The 20,281-nt window shown below is 51.9% G+C and overlaps 5 protein-coding genes across 5 annotated transcripts; 3 read left to right on the plus strand and 2 right to left on the minus strand.

Moving 5' to 3' along the window:
• Window positions 1-761: 761 nt before the first annotated feature.
• On the plus strand, window positions 762-2,664 carry BDW74DRAFT_186129 (cytochrome P450; the record flags this gene model as incomplete). The annotated part of the gene is made up of 3 exons (XM_073731193.1): window positions 762-1,999; window positions 2,054-2,501; window positions 2,554-2,664. Exons 1-3 carry the CDS (start codon window positions 1,089-1,091, stop codon window positions 2,662-2,664), a joined length of 1,470 nt encoding a protein of 489 aa, XP_073582241.1. The 5' UTR covers window positions 762-1,088.
• Window positions 2,665-3,962: 1,298 nt separating this feature from the next.
• On the plus strand, window positions 3,963-7,337 carry BDW74DRAFT_186131 (uncharacterized protein; the record flags this gene model as incomplete). Its single annotated transcript, XM_073731194.1, has 8 exons — window positions 3,963-4,349; window positions 4,403-4,807; window positions 4,859-6,074; window positions 6,105-6,167; window positions 6,207-6,229; window positions 6,263-6,316; window positions 6,347-6,862; window positions 6,912-7,337. The coding sequence occupies 8 exons, from the start codon at window positions 3,963-3,965 to the stop codon at window positions 7,335-7,337; spliced, it is 3,090 nt and encodes a 1,029-aa protein (XP_073582242.1).
• A 780-nt stretch (window positions 7,338-8,117) lies between these two features.
• BDW74DRAFT_179932 (non-reducing polyketide synthase spyA) lies at window positions 8,118-15,895 on the plus strand (the record flags this gene model as incomplete). The annotated part of the gene is made up of 3 exons (XM_073729587.1): window positions 8,118-8,732; window positions 8,792-14,900; window positions 14,949-15,895. 3 exons carry the CDS (start codon window positions 8,118-8,120, stop codon window positions 15,893-15,895), a joined length of 7,671 nt encoding a protein of 2,556 aa, XP_073582243.1.
• Window positions 15,896-16,274: 379 nt separating this feature from the next.
• Window positions 16,275-17,445, minus strand: BDW74DRAFT_41028 (uncharacterized protein). The gene is made up of 5 exons (XM_073732717.1): window positions 17,059-17,445; window positions 16,848-16,969; window positions 16,732-16,792; window positions 16,538-16,678; window positions 16,275-16,461 (listed from the first exon to the last, which is right to left on the minus strand). Exons 1-5 carry the CDS (start codon window positions 17,318-17,320, stop codon window positions 16,340-16,342), a joined length of 708 nt encoding a protein of 235 aa, XP_073582244.1. The 5' UTR covers window positions 17,321-17,445; the 3' UTR covers window positions 16,275-16,339.
• Window positions 17,446-17,969: 524 nt separating this feature from the next.
• BDW74DRAFT_179934 (uncharacterized protein) lies at window positions 17,970-19,321 on the minus strand (the record flags this gene model as incomplete). The annotated part of the gene is made up of 4 exons (XM_073729588.1): window positions 17,970-18,773; window positions 18,825-18,861; window positions 18,895-19,189; window positions 19,255-19,321. 4 exons carry the CDS (start codon window positions 19,319-19,321, stop codon window positions 17,970-17,972), a joined length of 1,203 nt encoding a protein of 400 aa, XP_073582245.1.
• Between the last annotated feature and the right edge of the window lie 960 nt (window positions 19,322-20,281).

Raw genomic sequence — 20,281 nt, forward strand, 5'->3', positions numbered from 1 at the left:
CCTCCTTATCCCTCCTCCTTATCCCTCCTCCTCATCCCTCCTCCTCATCCCTCCTCCTTATCCCTCCTCCTCCCTCATTCTCTCTCCCTCCTCTCCCTCATTCTTTCTTCTTTCCGTCATCTTATCCTTCGCTTCTACTCTTGCTGGTTTCCCCATCCTCCAGCTATCCAAGCCCCCCCTCTAGCTGGACCGACCCCATTCAGCTCTTTATCATACAACTTCCACGCATCTCACCTTCTCTTCTATTTCTGCTGGTTTCATCATCCTCCAGCTACCCAAATCTCCCTCCCAGCTGAACCAACCCCATTCAACTCTTTACATACCACTTCCACGCATTCCATCCATCTCTTCTTCCTCTGCTGGCTCCGTCCTCCTCCAGCTACCCAATTCCTACCCCTCTAGCTGGACCGGCCTCTTCCAGCTCTTTCCATACTACTTACTCTTATAAATCATTCTCTTTCTTCCTCTGCTGGTCTCGTCCCCCTCCAGCTACCCTATCCTTCCTTGGCCCGCTGGTCCGTCCCCAACCAGTATACTACTTTCACGCACCTCTTCTTCCTGCTGGTTCCGTCCTCCTCCAGCTTTACGCGCGCCCTGGTAGGGAGGCAGGGACGGGCTTGGGTTTTACCACTTCCACGCACCTCCTCCTTTCTGCCGGTTTCGACCTCCTCCGGCATCCCTCCATACCAAACCTTAATAATAATAAGGCTGTGAGCATCCTCGGGCATGCTCCCACCAGTTATTATCCCCGCCGAAAGGCTGTTGCACTGGTGCTTCCGTACAATTGACAGCGGAATCCTGTAGAACTAGGTATTCCGATCAAGCGGCGGGTTGTGGCCATTTCTAGGGCCAACGCCAGCAAAATCGATTGGCAGCTGCACATCACGTATAAAATAGATACAGAGCGCGGTAATACCAATATTTCTGCTTTCATCAGTCGGATGGTAGTATATAGTCGGTGAAACGATGCTATTCCGGAAGGCAGCCTACCTCGGGGTGTGGAGTAACGCTGACTTAGGGCTGGACCGGAGTCAACCCCAGCACCCAAGGGCGCCAACGCTTCCATCTCAAAAGCATTTATAATAGTGATGAGTGGCATATACAATGCAGGGAGAAGAATAAGATCATCAGAGTTAACAAGGATGTATCAAATCATCGCGATAATCCTCCTCGTCTGGGCCGTCCTTCAAGTCCGCTCCTACCTCCGCCTCTCGCACATCCCAGGTCCATTCCTCGCAAAACTCACCAACATCCCGCGCTTCACTTGGGTCCTCAGCAACAAAGCACACGATATCCATGTCGCCCTCCACCGCAAGTACGGGCCCCTCGTACGCTTCGGGCCCAACATGGTCTCCATCGCGGACCCAAAGGAAGTAAGCCACGTCTACGCCTTCTCCAACCCATGGGTCAAATCCGACTTCTACCACGCGCTGCTCATGAAGCCGCGCGGGAAGCCGATTCCGGGCATCTTCGCGGCGCAGGACGAGGCCGTGCATAAGTTGCTCAAGAGGCCTGTTGCGGGGGCGTATGCGATGAGCACGCTTGTGAGCTTTGAGCCGTATGTTGATACGACAATGCGCGTGTTCTGCGAGGAGCTGGAGCGGCGGTTCTCGGGTAACGGCCGAGTATGTGACTTTGGGAAATGGCTGCAGATGTTTGCGTTTGATGTCATTGGGGAATTGACCTTCTCCCGACGGCTGGGGTTCCTCGAGTCCGGTGAGGATATCAACCATGTTATGGCCAGTATCTGGGAGACGTTCAAGAAGACGTCGCTGGTTACGCAGATGCCGTGGCTTGACAAGGTCTGGCTCAATAATCCTATCCAGCGGTGGCGACGCGGTGGAGGGGCCAGTCCTGGTGCGGCGTTTGCGATGGCTCGCGTGGAGGAGCGACGGCAGTTGCAGAGGACGACGGATAAGAATGATTGGGGTTTCAACACGAGGGATTTCCTGTCGAGATTCATGGAGATTGAGGCGAAGGATAGGACGGTGCCGCCCTAGTATGCTCTGCTCTTGTTATCAAGTCGCAGGCTCTTGCTGATGGTGATGATTAGTGCACTCGCCGCATGGGCTTCCTCCAACATCACGGCCGGAAGCGATACAACAGGCATCTTCCTGCGCACAGTCTTCTACAACCTCCTCAAGTACCCTAGCACACTACGCAGACTCCTTGAAGAACTCGATGCTGCTGCTACTGCAGGCAATATTGACGACCTGGCATCCTGGAAACAAACACGAGAGTTGCCCTACCTCGACGCCGTGATCAAAGAGGGCGGCCGTATCCACCCGCCGTTCGGGCTTCCATACGAACGGGTACTACCAAAGGAGGGCGCGACGATCTGCGGAGAGTTCTTGCCCAGCGGGACAGTGGTGGGAATGAGTGCTTGGGTGGTGCATCGGGATAAAGAGCTGTATGGGGAGGACTGCGATGAGTGGAATCCCGATAGGTGGTTGAGATATGATGTGGAGAGAAGGAGAGCAATGGAGAATGCTCTGCTGACGGTATGTCCCCTGTCATTGGGTTTGGTTATAGTAGCTAAACATGGTGGCATAGTTTGGAGCCGGCCATCGGTCATGCATGGGGAAGCACATTGCGTACTTGGAGATGTACAAGGTCATTCCAACGTTGCTGCGGCGCTTTGAGGTGTGTCATCTGCTCTTCTAGAGACCAAGCCAAAGCTGATGGTGTTTAGTTCGAGCTTGTTGATCTGGACGAAGGGGGAACCTGGGATGTAAAGAACCGTTGGTTTGTCATGCAGGAGGGCTTTCTTGTTCGCCTACGGAAGAGGACAACGGGGTAATGGTCGCCAGTATTGAATCCCAGACTTATTTCCACCTATGAAGGAACGCGTCTTCGGCGAACGGGTAGCTTTTACTGTAATCTAATGGGCCATTTCTACCAAGTACTTGAGCCACTGGTTGCGCTTTCAAATGGCAAGAGATTCTCCTCATTCTAATATCTTGCCCCGAGATCAAGGCCCTTGTCCTTGGGGAGATAGACCCATGCCTCTGCGGGGCCCGAGTCAGATGCAGCTGCCAAATGTAGTAGGTCTAGTTAGCGTGGTTTGTTTACGTCAAGGCATAAGCGGCTTGCTCGAATGCCACGACGAATTCTTGTTTATCGGGTTTATCGTCCTAGGAAGGACTATACGGACTATGGATAGTGAATAATATAAGACATTCAAGACCCATCTTGACACGACGGTGAAGAATGTTGGTATTGGAGCCCATGACTTTATGTGTATAGGTACTGTATCAAGAACCTTACTGGAGTGATGCTGATACGGTCAGAGTCCTTAGCAGTGCCGCATTTGGCATCAGGAATGTCATTTTTGATGCTGGTGCCTTGCGCTAAGACGGCCACCGCCCATTGTACGACGAATGAGGCAGACCTTGTCAGGGTGGGAGATAGGACCTCCAAGAACGTGAAGAGCGTGGAGAAGCCCCATGAAAAGTGCTATTTGAGCCCGCGGGTGCGGCCAGGTACGCAGCCAGGCGGATGCGAAACTTCTCGAACAGCGACTGGCGTGGATGCTTGAGACATAAAAGACAGATAGAACGATCTTCAGGTAGAGTTTCGTTGGTCATTAGGGCCCCAATACGTGAACTGTGGCGGTTACCTGTTCGGCATTCTGTGGCTGAGAAACAAGGCTTCTGACCATGGACCTGGTTGTCTCTGTCCCTATGCCCTACTCGGGGCCACATCAATCAGGTTTCACTGGACCGAGAACCCTTACTCCGTCATAAGAAAGACCTAGAGTCGATACCCTCGGAGGAAATACTAACACCAGTGATCTCGGGACCAGGTTGAGTAGGCTCTGTCGGACATGTGTAACAAGAACTTAGGAATCGTGCATGTGGTCACAAACCGGTGTGATGAGGCAATGGTCCTAATAATGCGTAGCTCGAATTCAACAAAGAAGCCACCACCTGGAAGATTCTGCCACAGGAGAGCAACTCACCATGGGCTCAATTCAACCTAGTCGCCAAGACCCGTTCAGACGGGCTAAAATCGACCTCCTTAACCTTGACGATGCTACGGCGATACGCACACTACCCGAACTGATTGAGTGGAATGCCAAACACAACCCAGACCATCTGTTCTCCACGCAGCTCCTATCGCAGGCCCAGCCTGAACCTCAGCGTACTCACATCGATATCTCACACGGACAGCTTCGGCAAAGTATAGGGTGTGTTGCCCAGAGGCTGCGGAAGTTGATTCCCGGGCTGCACTCTCCTCGAGTAGCCGGCAATGGAAAAATCATCAAAGCTGGTCCGATTGTGCTGTTCTGCGAGAGTAATGTTGGACTATGGTTTCATCTGATGGCCCTGATGGGCATGGGGGTTCCGGTATGGATTCTATCTAGCCCGAGCATGAACCTGGCCATGAACTGACTGAGTAGGTGGCCATATTATCTGCGCGCTTGAGTCCAACAGCCATACACCACCTCCTTTCAGCGATCAAGGCTAAGGCTGTTATTGCATCTCCGCGTTTGGCAGATACAACCCATGAGGCAATTGCCATTGGACTGCAGGAGCCATGCGACGTATACATCCAAGAGAAATCTCAGATTGACCTGGAGGTGACGGAAGCAGAAACAGAACCAGACACAAGCTTTGACCCGAAAGCTCACTTCGTCAGTGAGACAGACCGAAACGTACTGATTCTGCACTCATCCGGGACGACTGGACTACCCAAGCCAATTTTCCATCCGCACCGGTATTTGCTTGGGTTCACTCAATGTCACCTGTTGAACGAGGCCGAAGACATTCAAGGAGCTGTTTTGTCAGCTTTACCTCTATTCCATGTACGTACTTTTCCGGCAGAGTCTCTGAAAAACGTATTCTGACGCGAACAGGGATTCGGACTCTTGGCTCCATGCATTTCTCTTGGGGCTGGGAAACCGTTCATGCTTCCTCCACCCAATAAGATATCAACTGGCCAATCGGTTGTTGATATCATCCAGGCGTACAAAGCGCGGGCCCTGATGGCTGTACCGCATATCTTGGAAGAGATCACAGCCCACTGTACAGGCGAACAGACGCCAAACGAGGGCATTGACGCCCTCCAGCCACTCCAATTTGTGCTATGCGGCGGAGGTCCACTGAGAGAGCTCGTAGGAGAGAAGTTGGCGGGTTCCGGGGTGCGACTAATAGCTCATTTTGGAACAAGCGAGTGCGGTCCATTAGCGCCAGTGTTTGTTCCCGGTGCAGAGGCCGACTATGACTGGCGGTATATTCGGCTTCGAAGAGATATTTCACAGAGGTATAAACTGGATCGGGCCGGAGATGGAGGGTGTAAGCTCACCATGCGCCCCTTCGGCTGGGATGAACCCTTCGAAGTTCAAGACCTGCTGATTAGCCGGTCAGAGAAGCACAAGTATGACGTCCGTGCTGCGGGCCGCACAGATGACCTGATTGTGCTTGCGAATGGCGAAAAGGTTGTTCCACGGGTACTTGAATCACTGTTGTGCGAGGACGAGCACGTGAAGGCCGCAGTTGCATTTGGCGAAGGACACTTTCAGATAGGGATTATCGTCGAACCCGCACAGGGCGTGACTCTGGATAAAGTTGAAGCATTCAAATTGAGCCTCTGGCCTGCCATAGTTGAGGCGGGGAAGCGTATGGACTCGCATGCGCGGATCTCGTCCATGGACAGCATTATAATCGCGCCCGCTGAAAAGCCACTGCCTCGCTCGGACAAGGGCTCGGTCCTGCGCAAAGAGACGTATCGAGTCTTTGAAGACGAGGTACAACAAGCGTATCGAGAGCTGAAATCCGCAGACAATCACCCTGATCCGCTCGACCTAGACCTGCACACCATTGAACAGAAGATCAAGGATCTCATCCAAGGGCATCTTAATTGGAATATCCCGCCCTCGAAATGGAGTGCCGAGAGCGATTTTTTTGAACTGGGAATGAACTCATTGCAGGCAATGCAGTTGCACCGCCTGCTTGTCTCATATTTTCCGCAGTATCGAGACGCCATTCCTGTTGATTTTGTTCACAAAAATCCGGCCATATCACAGCTTGCGGGCGCACTCAAGGCTATAGTCGGGTCAAATGACCTAGGCAGTAAGAACCATAATTCAAAAGAAGAAATAGACGACTTCATCCGTGCATATTCTATTTCGACGCTGGAACCGATTGTTGTTCTCTTGACTGGAAGTACAGGGCACCTTGGGTCCAACCTTCTTGACCAACTAGTCCAGTCACCACAGGTCAAGAGAGTAATCTGCCTCAAACGGACGTCGAGCTCGGAGGAACCAGATGGAGACGATTTACAACAGCAGTTTCATCAGGCCAGTGCAAAGGGGGTAAACATACCTTCGACGCTGAGGTTTAAGATCGAGATGATTCATTGCAACCCCTGCGCAGATGCACTGGGCCTCAACGCGGAGACTTACGCGCACCTCGCATCCAGCGTCACGCATTTCATTCACAGCGCCTGGCCAATGGACTTCAAGCGTGGGCTCTCATCCTTTGCATCCCAGTTCCAATACCTCAATAACCTGCTCAAGCTGGCACTAAGCGCTCGTACCACCAAGCCAAGGTTTCTTTTCGTCTCATCCATTGCGGTAGTAGGGGCGTACCCCTCCGTCCATGGAATGCGCATTGTCCCCGAAGTTCAGGCGACCAAAAATACTGTCATTGATGAATTCGGCTATGGGAGGGCCAAGTTTGTGTGCGAATCCATCCTAGATGAAGCGGCGCGTATGCACCACGATAAGCTAGAATTGGCGATTGTTCGTGTAGGACAGATGTCGGGCTCGTCGACCAGCGGGCATTGGAACCCCAAGGAGCATCTACCAACCATGTTTCGCTTTGCAAAGAGGATTTCGAAGCTTCCAATCATCAACGGAGTAAGTATCTTCCGTACTGATGTCTCACGGTTTGATCTAATCACATCAGACACTGTCTTGGATCCCGGTCAATACAGCCGCGAAGGTGCTGGGAGACATCCTACTAAGCCCTCAATTGTCGACCTCACAGGCTCAGATCTACCATTTAGAAAACCCAATCCGGCAATCATGGTCCGATATGCTTGACATGGTAGCAAACAGCTTGGGGATATGTCCAGAAGACGCCGAACGTCTACCGTTTGACCAATGGCTCAGCCAAGTCAAAGAGAGTATTGACAATGACACGGCGGAAGCGACAGAAAGAGTGGAATTTCAAATGTTGGTCGAATTTCTGGAGAAGGATTTCCGGCGAATGGCCACCGGCGGCGTCATCATGGATACGCAGAACACGCGAGCGGCGTCAAGCACACTGCGGTACATGGAGGAAGTATCACCACATGTGATTGAGAAGTACATTGCGGGTTTATTGGAATAGGATGGCATAATTGCAATCGCACTCGCTCATAGAACTTCCGGGGAGGCAGGAAGTAGGTCGATCAAATAGCAGTGAGGAGGGCCCAAGTCAGCTTTTGATTAGTCAGCGATCAAGCTGCGGTTCCTTCCTCTTTAGGTAGTTTGAGTTCGTCTCCATCATCTTTCATCTAAGAAGAAATATCTACAAAGATCTTTGACCCACTACAAACTTGCTACCTAGGAGTTATGTTTCTCGCTGAAGCCCCAGATTATCACATGCCATCCAATACATCCAAAAAAAAAAACCCGACTGTTCACGTGGTCCTACCTTCATGAAGTGGCCCACTATCCCATTCATAGCCGGCTGCTGAATTACTATACTTTGAATGGTAGTACGCAAATTGAGAGCCGAAATCTTATGCATAGCCAGGCACTAACTCGTGACAAGCTTCGTCCTACGAAATGCTCGCGTTCGCATGGCTACTTGGTCTAGGGACTATTTTCCAGACTAGTCCTACGAGCAGGGACCTATGCCGGACTTTGGATTACAAGTCACAGCGATCAGGCCCTCTGGGTCCGTTCGGACCGAGTTGATGGGGGGACCGGGCTTTGAGCTTGCTCGACTTCACCTGGGGTTGAGGCTGAGCGGCTAATCACCGCGGTCCATGGCTCGCTCTGATACTGTGCACTATAAGGCTTGCATTGTGTTGAGGCTCGTAAGCCTATTAGCACTGTACACGAAAGTCAACTACGCCGACTTCTTTCTCCGTTGTTCCATACCGGCTAAGCGAAGACAACAACAATGAAAGCGCCATCGGTGATTGTCTGCGGCTCGCAGGCTGTTGAGATATCGCAGCAGCACCTTGCCGCTTTGAGGAACAATTTAGTTTCAAACGACAGGTTACAATACCTTGTTCAGGCAATCAGAGACCTTCCTAATCTCTGGGACACGCTGGCCATGGCCGATCCCGAACTTCAATGCATACCTGGACATACACTGTGGCGTCGGTTTGCAAACTGGATTGACCTTGGGGAATCTCTTCTGGGCGAGTCAAACGCAGACTCAAAGATGAACGCCTTAATAACGCCTCTTCTGGTCATCGGTCAGATTGTGGATTACATTGAGTATTTAGAAGCGCTCAGCCCTCCGCAAACCCATTCGCAAACCCTGGAGAAGGTGCAACAAGGTGGAATCCAGGGCTTTTGTGCTGGGTTCTTGACGGCCATAGTACTTGCCTGCGCGAAGAATGATCAACATCTTGCTGAATTGGGCGCAGTCGCTTTCAGACTTGCCGCTTGTGCTGGAGCATATGTGGATCTCGACAACATCTCCAATCAGTATATCGCGATCGCTGCGCGATGGGCGATAGAGGCAGATGAGCAGGACGTATTAGAGGTACTCCACAAGTATCCGACGGTACGTGCTATACTGTACATTCATAAGTTCCGATCACCAGAATGTATTAACGAGACCAGTCGTACATAGCAGTCCGATCTGACCAGACAGCGGCAACCATCACACTGCAGGCGTCTGACTTATCAGCCATCTCGCAGACTTTGGCAGCACTTGGAATCAGATCCAGACAGATACCATTGAGTGGGCGCTTTCATCATCCAGTGCACCAAGACTCCTTCCAAAAGCTGGAGCGTCTTTGCAATTCATCAGATAGCCTGCGCTTTCCAGATGTGAGGCCCTTAGTACCTCTCCGGAGGAATGCGGATGGGAAGCGGCTCCAGACGGAGTCTCTACACACCATGGCACTCTCAACCTTGCTGCTTGATCTGTCTGACTGGCACCGCACAGTATTGAATGCTGTCAATGACATGAGCGGACCGGGCCAAGTCTGGGAAATAGGGCTGGGCGAGTGTATCCCCAAGTCCATAAAGGATCGCCAGGGTATCCAGACTTGCAACTTGAAGCGTGCTAGCACCAACAATACCTACCATTATCCCGAAGATGCCATCGCTATCATCAGTATGGCCTGTCGCTATCCTGGGTCCGATTGTTTGGAAGAGTACTGGAATACCATCGCATCCGGCATCTCTATGCTTGGAGAGTTGCCCCCAGGCCGCTTCCAAACGACACGATTGCGACGGGACCCAGAAGGCAAGATCAAATTCAAGGGCAACTTTCTACGCAACGCCGATATGTTCGATCATCGCTTTTTCAAGCGCTCGTCTCGAGAGGCGGCTGCGATGGATCCCCAGCACCGGATTGCGTTAGAGGTTGCGTACGAGACGCTCGAGTCTGCCGGGTACTTGAAAGACAAGCACCCCAAGAAAGATATCGGCGTCTACATGGGTGTTGCTGCATCCGATTACGAAGATAATGTAGCATCGCATGATCCAACGGCGTTCTCGGTCTTGGGAATGGTACGCGCCTTTACCAGTGGGAAGATCAGCCATTTCTTCGGCTTGAATGGCCCCTCTATGGTCTTTGATACTGCTTGTTCTTCGTCTATGGTTGCTATTCACACTGCCTGTCGGGCGTTGCAGGCGGACGAGTGCTCGATGGCGCTGGCGGGAGGTGTGAATGTGATTACTAGCCCTAATTTGCACCATAACCTTGGCGCTGCCAATTTTCTTACACCATCCGGGGCATCCAAATCTTTTGATGATAGCGCGGATGGGTATTGTCGTGGAGAGGGTGCAGGTTTGGTTCTGCTAAAGAAATTGTCCTCTGCACTTGTGGACAAGGACAGGATACTAGGCGTCATAGTCGGATCCGCTGTCAACCAGAATGACAATGCCTACCCCATAACCGTCCCCGCTTCATCGTCGCAAACTGCTTTATACCGTCGTGTCTTGAATCTCGCCCAAATGCCTGCTCGGACAGTGTCTTACGTGGAAGCACATGGAACCGGAACCCCGAAAGGTGATCCTATTGAATGCGCCAGCATTCGAGAAGTCTTTGGTGGACATGGAGACCGAGAGCTACTCTTCGGCTCCGTGAAGGGGAATATCGGTCACACAGAAGCTGCGTCCGGTGTGGCTGGTCTTATTAAGGTGCTTCTCATGCTCAAAGCTCAAAAGGTCCCGCCTCAGGCGAGTTTCATGATGTTGAATCGAAATATCCCTCCGCTTGAGGCGGATAATATGGCTATCGCGACTAGTTTGCGGGAGTGGAATGCGAAATTCAAGGCAGCTTGCGTCAATAATTATGGTGCTGCGGGGAGTAATGCTGCTTTGATAGTGACGCAGCCTCCTCCCCGGGCTAGCGGTGGCATAAGGCGATCGGCTTCTTCATGCCAGTATCCGGTCATACTCTCTGCAAATACACCTGGTAGTCTACAAAAATACGCCCATACCCTGCAGAAGTACGTGAAACAGATTCGAGGTCCAGGAGATCACTTTCTCGCCAGCATAGCGTTTCATCTTTCCCGACGACATAACCCATCCCTTCGTTATGCTACCAGCTTCTCTGTATCTTCAGTCTCAGAGCTTGAGACCAAACTTGAACAGTGCGCAACCACCGAAACCACAATCTTATCCTCAAAGCCGGTAGTCCTAGCTTTCGGCGGACAAACTGGAGATACTATCCACCTCAGCGAGCAGGTGTACCGACGCTCTTGTTTGTTGCAAAAGTACCTCAATAAGTGCGACACCTTGATTCAAGGAATGGGACTGCACAGCCTTTTCCCAAGTATATTCCAGAGAGCTCCAATTCGTGATACTGTGGATCTCCACTGTATGCTCTTTGCGCTGCAATATGCGTCGGCATGTACTTGGATGGAATCAGGGTTAACGGTGAAAACAGTCATAGGCCATAGTTTTGGTCAGCTCACGGCTATGTGTGTTGCAGGTGTGATGAGTCTCCCTGACGCACTGAGTTTAGTATCGGGCCGAGCAACCATTATCAATAATTGCTGGGGAGAGGAAAAGGGGTCTATGATGCTGGTGCATGGAGGACAAGGTCAGGTCGAGGAGCTGCTGTCTCGAGTGAACAATAATTGCACGTCACCAAGCTCTGCAGTCAGAATCGCTTGCTATAACGGGTCGATGAGTTTTGTAGTTGTTGGATCCGAGGCTCAGATCAAAGCGCTTGAATCTGTTTCTACATCCATGAGTTTGAGAACCAAGACGATGAACGTTACCCACGGCTTCCACTCAAGATTCGTGGATCCGATATTGGCCGACTATAGTGACCTGACAAAGAGCTTTCACTATAACAACCCACCTGCCATTCCCATTGAGACGTGCTCGAAGGGCGAAACTTGGGCCACCTTTACGCCCGAGCTTGTGGCGCAACAGTCTCGAGAGCCTGTATATTTTGCCGATGCAGTCAATCGCATCGCCCACCGTCTGGGACCTTGCACTTGGGTTGAAGCAGGATCTGCCTCAGGTATCGCGACAATGGCCCAAAGAGCTTTGCACCGCGCAGATCAACATGACTTCCATTCATTCAACCTAGCAACCTCTGAGCCATTTTCATCACTTGCCGAGGGTACAACAAATCTGTGGAAAGCCGGGATAGATGTGGACTATTGGCTCTTCAACAAACAGCATCAATTTGAATATCATGATCTGGACCTTCCACCATACCAATTCGAACGTTCTAGACACTGGCTCGACTACATTGACCGTCCTGGCTGTGATCACTCTATTACAGAGCAGTCGGCCCAGCTTCGTGCCAAATCCAGCATGGTCACACTTGTCGAGAAGTCAGAGAAGACAGCTGAATTCTGCATTGACCAGGGATGTGAGCAGTATCAAACTATGGTGCGCGGGCACGCCGTTCTTGGGAGTCCTTTATGTCCTGCAGCGTTATATGTGGAAATTGTGGCGTCTGCTGCGAGAGCATTGGTACCAGATTTCGTTTCCTCGGATCAAGCAGTTTGTATTGAGGAACTGCATATGTTGGCGCCGTTGGCTATTGATCTAAGATGCAGCCTGTCTCTCACGTTATCTCTGACTTCACATTACAACTGGAAGTTCAACCTCCAGGGAAGGTCATCACGGGGCCATGTCCAACATGCAAGTGGGCAGGTGACATTCACAGCTCTAACCAGCGATAGAACAACAACACGCTTCTCTCGTTACCGTCGCATAATCGACTTCAACCGCTGCGAAGCGCTCTTAGGCGATTCTTCCGCCAATACCATGCAAGGACCCATACTATATAAACTCTTTGACAAGGTTGTCATCTATGCCGACATCTTCCGAGGTGTGCAAAAGATCTCATGCAAAAACCAAGAAACAACAGGGCTTGTTTCCATGCCCAAAAGTGGATCACACCTTGTCAAGGACAGTGTTTGCAACCCACTCATGGTGGACAGTTTCACGCAGGTTGCTGGGTTACATGTCAACAGCCTTGACGAGTGCGGTCCAGACGATGTCTTCTTATGCACGGCTATTGAGAAGATTGAACTCTCAAAAACACTCGGCTCATGCTCAGGGTCGTGGCTAGTGTATTCTTCCTTCGAACGAGCTGGACCTCGTGAGCTGATCAACGATATCTTTGTCTTTGATTCCGTGAGCAAGGAACTCATAATGACCATATTTGGGGTAAGATTCGCTAAAGTGTCGCTCTCGTCGCTTCGCAGGACGCTTGAACGCGCCAACATACAGAGCGAGCCTCAATCCCGGTCAATGTCTACGTCGAAGACCTTGCCCACGGAACACGTCACTCTTGCTAGAATGCCTGAAAAGCAAGCCACTTCTCAACAGCCTAACAAAGTCAAAGGAGAAGTTGCTTCGCTACTCCACGAAGTAGCGGACGTCCCCTTCGAGGACATTTCTGACGATTCTCTCTTGGAGGATCTCGGCATTGATTCCTTGATGACGACCGAGCTGCTAAGTGCAATCCGACAGCGTTTTAATGGTGATATTACAATCAACATATTTCAACAAGTCGTGACCGTCAAGGATCTTTACCTATTTCTCTCAACAGCCCCTGATAGCTGCACTGGTGCTCTGACCCCATTGTCTACGTCTGAGTCTGATGGAAGTCTGCTTGACAAAGCAAGCACAAGCACTCCACGCTCCGAGGCTTCCTTTGCACTTGTGGAACTACCACACCTTGATGAAGAAGTAGCTAAATTGTCACGGATCATTGCAGAGCATCTGGACACGTCCGATCAACTCCACCCTGACACTATCCTTCGAGACATAGGGTTGGACTCGCTGGTAGGAATAGAACTTGCGGCCAACATCCGGAAAGTGTTTGGCAAAGAGATTGATCTGGCTGCGCTAGAGCCAGACACCACATTCGAGGAGCTTTGCCGGATGGTGACCCCCCCACCAATCGTCGAAATCAATAAGGCAGACAAGTACGCCCGAGTGCAGCCAGATCCTATTGCAGATCGCTGCGAAACATGGCAAAACGGTCTTTCCAATAGTGCTGAAGTGTTTGCACAGATGCGGAATAATTATGCCCCATTCGCTAAACAAACAGGCTTCTTGAACTTCAGAAGGAAAGTGTTCCACCAGCAGAGTGAGTTGGTTTGCGCATATGTGACCGAAGCTTTCGCAGAGCTGGGGTGCGACCTCCGCAGCATCGCCTCGGGGGCTATTCTTCCGCCCGTACCCTGTATTTCGAGACACGCCAAAGTCTTGAGGCAGTACTACCACGTCCTTGCAGACGCTGGTCTGGCCTCCATAAACAACCAAGGGGATTTTATCCGTACCGGCACTCCCGTCAGTCTGGCAAAAGCAGAAGAGCTGTACCAGGAAATCAGCAAGGACTTTCCTCAGCATCTCTGCGAGCATCGGCTTCTTCACTCTACTGGATCGCGCCTCGCCGCGTGTTTAGCAGGCGATACAGAGCCGTTGCAGGTTCTCTTTGGCACCAAATCCGGGAAAGATGCAATGGAAGACGTTTACACCAACTCGCCCATGTTTGCGACAGGGACAAGGATTCTAGGGGAGTTCTTCGTTCAAGCTTTCAAGAAATACAGAGGCGGAGAAAAGCTGCATATCTTAGAACTGGGAGCGGGTACCGGTGGAACAGCCAAATACATCGTGGAGATTCTTCTCGAACATAAAATCCCGTTCAAGTACACCTTCACGGACCTGTCACCTTCCCTTGTGGCACTGTCTAAGCGCAAGTTCAGTCCCTATGGCGACTGCATGGAGTTCGCCGTCCTAGATGTCGAGAAGAATCCACCCGACCATATGCAACGTTCATACCATGCAGTCCTCGCGTCGAATTGTGTTCATGCAACCAAGAATTTGGTTCAATCTAGTACGAATGCGCGCAAATTGTTGCGTGACGACGGTATTTTCTGCCTTTTGGAGCTGACGCGCAATCTCTACTGGCTGGATTGTGTGTTTGGGCTGCTAGAAGGATGGTGGTTGTTTGAAGATGGACGGCAGCATGTGCTTGCTAACGAGCACCTTTGGGAGCGGACACTTCGCCAGGCCGGTTTCCAGCATGTTGACTGGAGTGATGATGATTCGGAGGAGTCGGACCAGTTCCGCCTCATTGTCGGGTTCATGTCTGATATCAAACCAGCTCAATCTACAGCAGCAGAGGAGCTGGTCATGACAGAGACAGTGCAGTTTGCTAGAGTTGGCGACATTTCCCTCTTAGCTGATATCTACTATCCATCTCACAAGACACCCGTTAAACCTTCGCAGCCCATTGGTGAGTGCTATTCATCCCATACTTCCATACTGTTACTGACCGTTATAGCACTCATGGTCCACGGCGGCGGCCACATTATGCTCTCCCGTAAAGACATCCGACCGTCCCAAACAAAGCTGCTTCTAGATCACGGCTTCCTTCCAGTCAGCATTGACTATCGACTCTGTCCGGAAGTAACCCTAACAGACGGGCCCATCGCGGACGTTTGCACGGCGCTTGACTGGGCCCGGAGCAAGCTTCCCACCCTGAAGCTTCAGCGTCCGGATATTCACCCCGATGGTGGAAAGGTCGTCGTTCTTGGCTGGTCAACGGGCGGCACACTTGCAATATCATTGCCGTTCAGTGCGCCGCAGCGTGGGATTCGACCACCGGATGCTATTCTTGCATTCTATTGCCCAACAGACTATGAAGACAAATTCTGGCGCCAACCCAACTACCCCGAAGGGACTTCACCGGATCTTATAACAGAGACCTATGACTTACTGGAGGGTGTCCAAGATTACCCGATCACGGCTTATAATGTCCCTGCCCAAGAGCGTGTCGACGGTCCCGCTGGCGGCTGGATGTCGCTTTCAGACGCGCGGTCACGCATAGCACTGCACATGAATTGGAGGGGCCAGGCGCTACCAGTCCTGCTCAACGGCCTTCCATCAAAGAACAAACTGTCATCCGAGAAGAAGCAATACAACGCACAGGACTGGCTCTCGCTTCCCCAACCAGACCTCGAGCAGGTGCGCGCCGTTAGCCCCTACGCTCAGATCAAATCCGGCAACTACAGAGTTCCGACATTCCTCATCCATGGGACGAAAGACGATTTGATTCCATGGGAGCAAGCACAAAGAACGGCGGATGCGTTGGCCGCGCAAGGGGTCTCGAGTGGGATTGAGGTTATTGAGGGAGCGGTGCATTTGTTCGATTTATTTCGGGATTCGGAAGGGAAGTATAAAGAGGCAATTACGAGGGGCCTACAGTTTCTTGTTGAGCATGTACAGTGATCTTGACTATCTCAGTAGGACTAGTAAATTAGGACTAGAATGCTTATAACCTATGATTTATGATGATATCGCGTCCACTAATATGTAACCCTAACAAGGTCAATCCTGGAATATAGCAACCCAGCAATAATAGCACCGAAACTGACCACATCCCTACCTAGTCACTGAACTATAATAGCTCTGAATTTATTCTCAATAAAATCAAACTAGCCGTGGTTTGTACCCAGAACAATATTCATACAAGTCGAATAAAGAAGAACAAAATGAAGACTAGCGGGCTACCGTCTAGAAGCGAGGCTAAACGAGACCATTGAACAGGAACTCAGCAAAAGTCATACCCTATATTATTATGATTACGATATCCTGACCAGTTGATGGACAATAAGATAAACCCCGCTCTTCAAACTCAGGATAATACACCCGAGCCCTAGTCGTTCCTCACCCCTAGTCATCCCTCACCTCGTAAATGGTGGTGTAAGCCTTGATATCGACCCCGGTATGGAGCCCCAAGTCCTGCAACATCGACGACGCCTTATTCATCCCGTTCTCGTGCGACAGCACCGCCGCTGCATGGCATGCTTGTCAGCCATGTGCTTTTCCACATGCTTGTGCGCTTGACACAACGGGACAGAGTCAGCTTACGGAATGGTTCCCCAATGTCGCAGCGCCAGTTCTTCCACACCAGGGCGGTCTCGTTTGGTAGCAGCGTCTGCTGCCCGATGATTCTCTGCCACATGCCGTAGAAGCCGCCTCCGCCGCCGGGGACTTCGACCAGGGGCGGATCTAGCGTGATGATCAGTGTTTGTCCGCTGGTCAGTTCATGAGATACCCCTTACCTGGATGCTGCCGGTACTCCTGAACAAACGATCCGTCCGGCCAAGCTTCCCACTTTGTGAGCTGGAGGTTTGTCAGTCGAGTGTAGCAGCGGAGGATTAGAGGGCCGAAGACGAACCTCCTCAGTAAACAGATAGTACCCGGCGGGAACCGAGAAGTTGAAGCTGCGCGTAGCACCGGCAACCTGATTCGAGCCGGTCGTGCTATCTATATGGAGAGACTGGAAGGTGAGGTCGAAGACTGCGAAGGCTTGTTAACGTCTGATGCTGAAGGGGAACTCCCTATATGAAAAGGGGAGACGAAGAAAGACAGAAACTCGAATTACGTACAGTCGCCCATGGCAAGCTGCAGGTGAACAGCGGGGGCGCCGATGAGGGCGAAGCTGGTGAAGTTCTTGAAGGTCGAGCCGGGGGGGCATCTGCAGGGTCTGTACTGCGAGTTGCAGGGGGGCAGGGGCCGCGGCCGGGGGTCAGAGTGGCCAGGATGGCCTCCAGCGACCGCACTAGATTCCTGCGGCGGAGTGGGAGTCGCCGCCGCTGTCGCAGAGACGGCGAGGAAAAGCAGGCCGGTCAGAAGCTTGGAAACGCGCATGCTGGCGGGCTGGGACTTGGGTCTACGCTGCTGGGAGCCTCTCGTCAAGCGCACAACGGGCGCTTTATACTTTTATCGTCGAGGTACAAACCCCCACCTGCACTGCACTGCACTGCACTGCTCTGTTTGTCCCTGATTCAGACCCTATGACCTCGTCTCTGGGCTTCAAGGGCCTTACCTGCCACCCTGGTTCTAAATCTGGCGTCACCTCGGTCTCCGAGTCCAATTATTGAAGCCATTGTAGGCCCAAGTTACTCCTGCCGCAGCCAGCGCACCCAAAGACTCGAGCGGAGCTTATTGTCGCTGCCAGCCGCGCCAGTCTCGCGTTGAATTGCTCTGCTGGCCGCTGAGTTGGCTAGGGGATGCCTAATGAAGGCAGAGTATCCCCTTCGCGTTCCGCCCTCGCCGATTGGACGCTGTTGGTGTCGGTCGTATAATCTTACTGGACGTGCAGCCATCGACCGTGTCCAGACAGCTGGGTCTGTGTTTGGTCTTGTTTCTCCGGCGCAGAGCAGATTAGTTCGTATTCACATGGCAAATGTTTTAGCATGCGATGAGTTTCCTTCGGCGGAAATATGTATATTATTTCATATTTATAGAGCAGATTAGCTGCAGCACATCCCCATCCTGCGCATCGCTGTTGGCCAGTCTAAAAAGACCCCTGCTCATCCGTCTTGAAGACGGCAGAGACGGATAACTTAGTCACTGCTTGGAAAATCGCGCCCAGATTATCTGACGAGCATACGGCATGGATGGTTACTCGACGTTGGTCTTGGGGCTGTCGCACAGAGCTTAAGGCTGAGGGCGGCGTGGGCAGGGTCGTGGACGGTGCCGACTGGTCGAGCCCCAGATACGGGGTAAGATCATCAGGGTTCAGCTCTTGTTTTGGCTCTTTGGGATTATTGGCGAGCATTAAGCTGAAAGGATCACTGTTGTCATCCACATCCGATGAAGTCAACATGACGCCGACGTCATTTGGTGGAAAGCCGGTACCGTTCTTCAGAAAGGGAAAGTCGAACATGCCCATCATGTCACTGGAAAGCTCGGGCTGGGAAAACGGGGTCATCCAAGGAGGATCCGAGGTCTTGGAGGACGATTCCCCCGCGGCCGCTTCTGGCAGTAGATCCTCAGGCTCGTCCATTTCCATCGCCAAAGGATTCGAAGGATCCAAAGGACTCAAAGGATTCTCCCCAATACAGCCCGAAATAGTATCTGGCGGTTTCATCCAAGACATCTCGTTGCCGTCCCCGGATTCGTAACCGCTGATGCTGGCGTTGAGGTCGGAAGCGATTGAACTCGGGGCTCTTGCTCGTCGGGAATAATTCTGCGACCGTCGTTGGAGAAGATGAAATCTATTCTTAGCAGAGAGGCTGGTTCGACGGGGGAAGAAGAGCGAGACAATCTGCTGCCAGGAGTGGCCGTACTTCTGAACGCTTTCGATCAATAGTTTGTCCTGTTCACAGTTAGCTTCGTTTAAATGATCGACAGTGATCAGAGTGCAGACCTCTTGTACGGCCCATGGCGAGTGATCGATTTCTGGCCTACAAATATCACATTAGCGCGCCTACACATACAGCAGGACGGCCAGGACAAAGAAGCCGAGGGCACTGGACCTTATGGCATGGCTCCAGCGCTTCGAACACTGGTCTGGTAGTCTACTACCGACAACGGACGCCACAGCTGTCCACTTCGGCCCATACTCGTCGACTGCATTTCGCAACCGGTCATCCTCGTCTTCAGTCCAAGGGCCCTTATTCACTTTTGTCGATATCGCCCCGTAGAACCTCTTGCGGCAATCCTTATTTGTACGGCCCGGCAGCGAAGAAGCAATTTCGTTCCAGCTGACGGTGGTGTTGCTGGCGGCCTGCGCTGCATAGCCATTAGCATGACAGCCAGCCAGCTTATAATTGACTGTCTCAAGTCAAGCATCCCACCTTTTTCGACCTCTTCACGAAGAACCATATCTTCCTCGGCAGTCCAGTTACGGCGGGGGCGAGTCATTTGGAACGAGACAGCCTTCTCTCACAGCGCGGGAGCTCCTGAGCGACAGTCGGCGTTGGCGGCTTTCATTTCTATTTATGTAGACTTTGCGGCACACCTGCATTTCCGTGGGGTTTCCTGCTTTACTCCTCTTGTTTATTCCCCGTACTTCTCGTTCGCACACATGTCTTCCGTCCGGGTCCATGTGTCCTTAGACGAGCCGCAGGGACCGATTGGCAGCACCGGGGGGTGGTTCATGCAAAGGCAGTCAGATAGATATTCTGGCCCAATGCGGTGACACTGCGACAGAGACCAGTACCAGGCTTGCCTTGGCTGATGGCGGCATAGAGGTGGGGGGGATGGCGCTGTCTTGGGACTCACGGAGGGTTGACAAAGTAGAAGCCATGCATAACGCATCCCGATGACTTGGTGGCCTCGGCGCCAGCTGAGCCTGCGAAGGCTGAGACCTGCATGCTCACTACTGCACGTAAGCTTATTGTTCTTCAGGCTTCGATGATCTTAGGGTCCGGGCTCCGCTTCTAACTGGTTATACTCTGCGTAGGCCAAGAGCCAGAACTAGGTTAATTGACCCTTGATCGACCACTAGAGTTTGCTCCAATGGCTCTCGCGAGTTTTGGCCGTCTATAGATAGGCTTGCCTTTTATCTTGTTTTCCCTGCTGGCCATACCTCCAGCGGAGCCCAACGTGCCCTTGTGGTGCAACTATGACAGTGACTGTGGTCGGTGTCGTGTAAGGCCAGAAGCAGTAGCTGACTCCAAATGCAACACGATTAAGAGCATGCGGAGGCTTTGGCGGCTGAAAAGGTACGCCTTCAGTTTCAGGGTCCGAGTGAGTCTTGCGTTGGGAGCCTTGCCGAGGCTCAATGCTACCGATAGTACTCTGCAGCGAGCTCTTTGATCTAGAAGCAGACTTGCGTCTCCTGCTGGGCTTGAACAGGCAATAGGCCTTCTTAGCTTAGCG

Source organism: Aspergillus multicolor (assembly GCF_047715735.1).
Source record: "Aspergillus multicolor strain CBS 133.54 unplaced genomic scaffold BDW74scaffold_19, whole genome shotgun sequence".
Taxonomy (NCBI): domain Eukaryota; kingdom Fungi; phylum Ascomycota; class Eurotiomycetes; order Eurotiales; family Aspergillaceae; genus Aspergillus; species Aspergillus multicolor.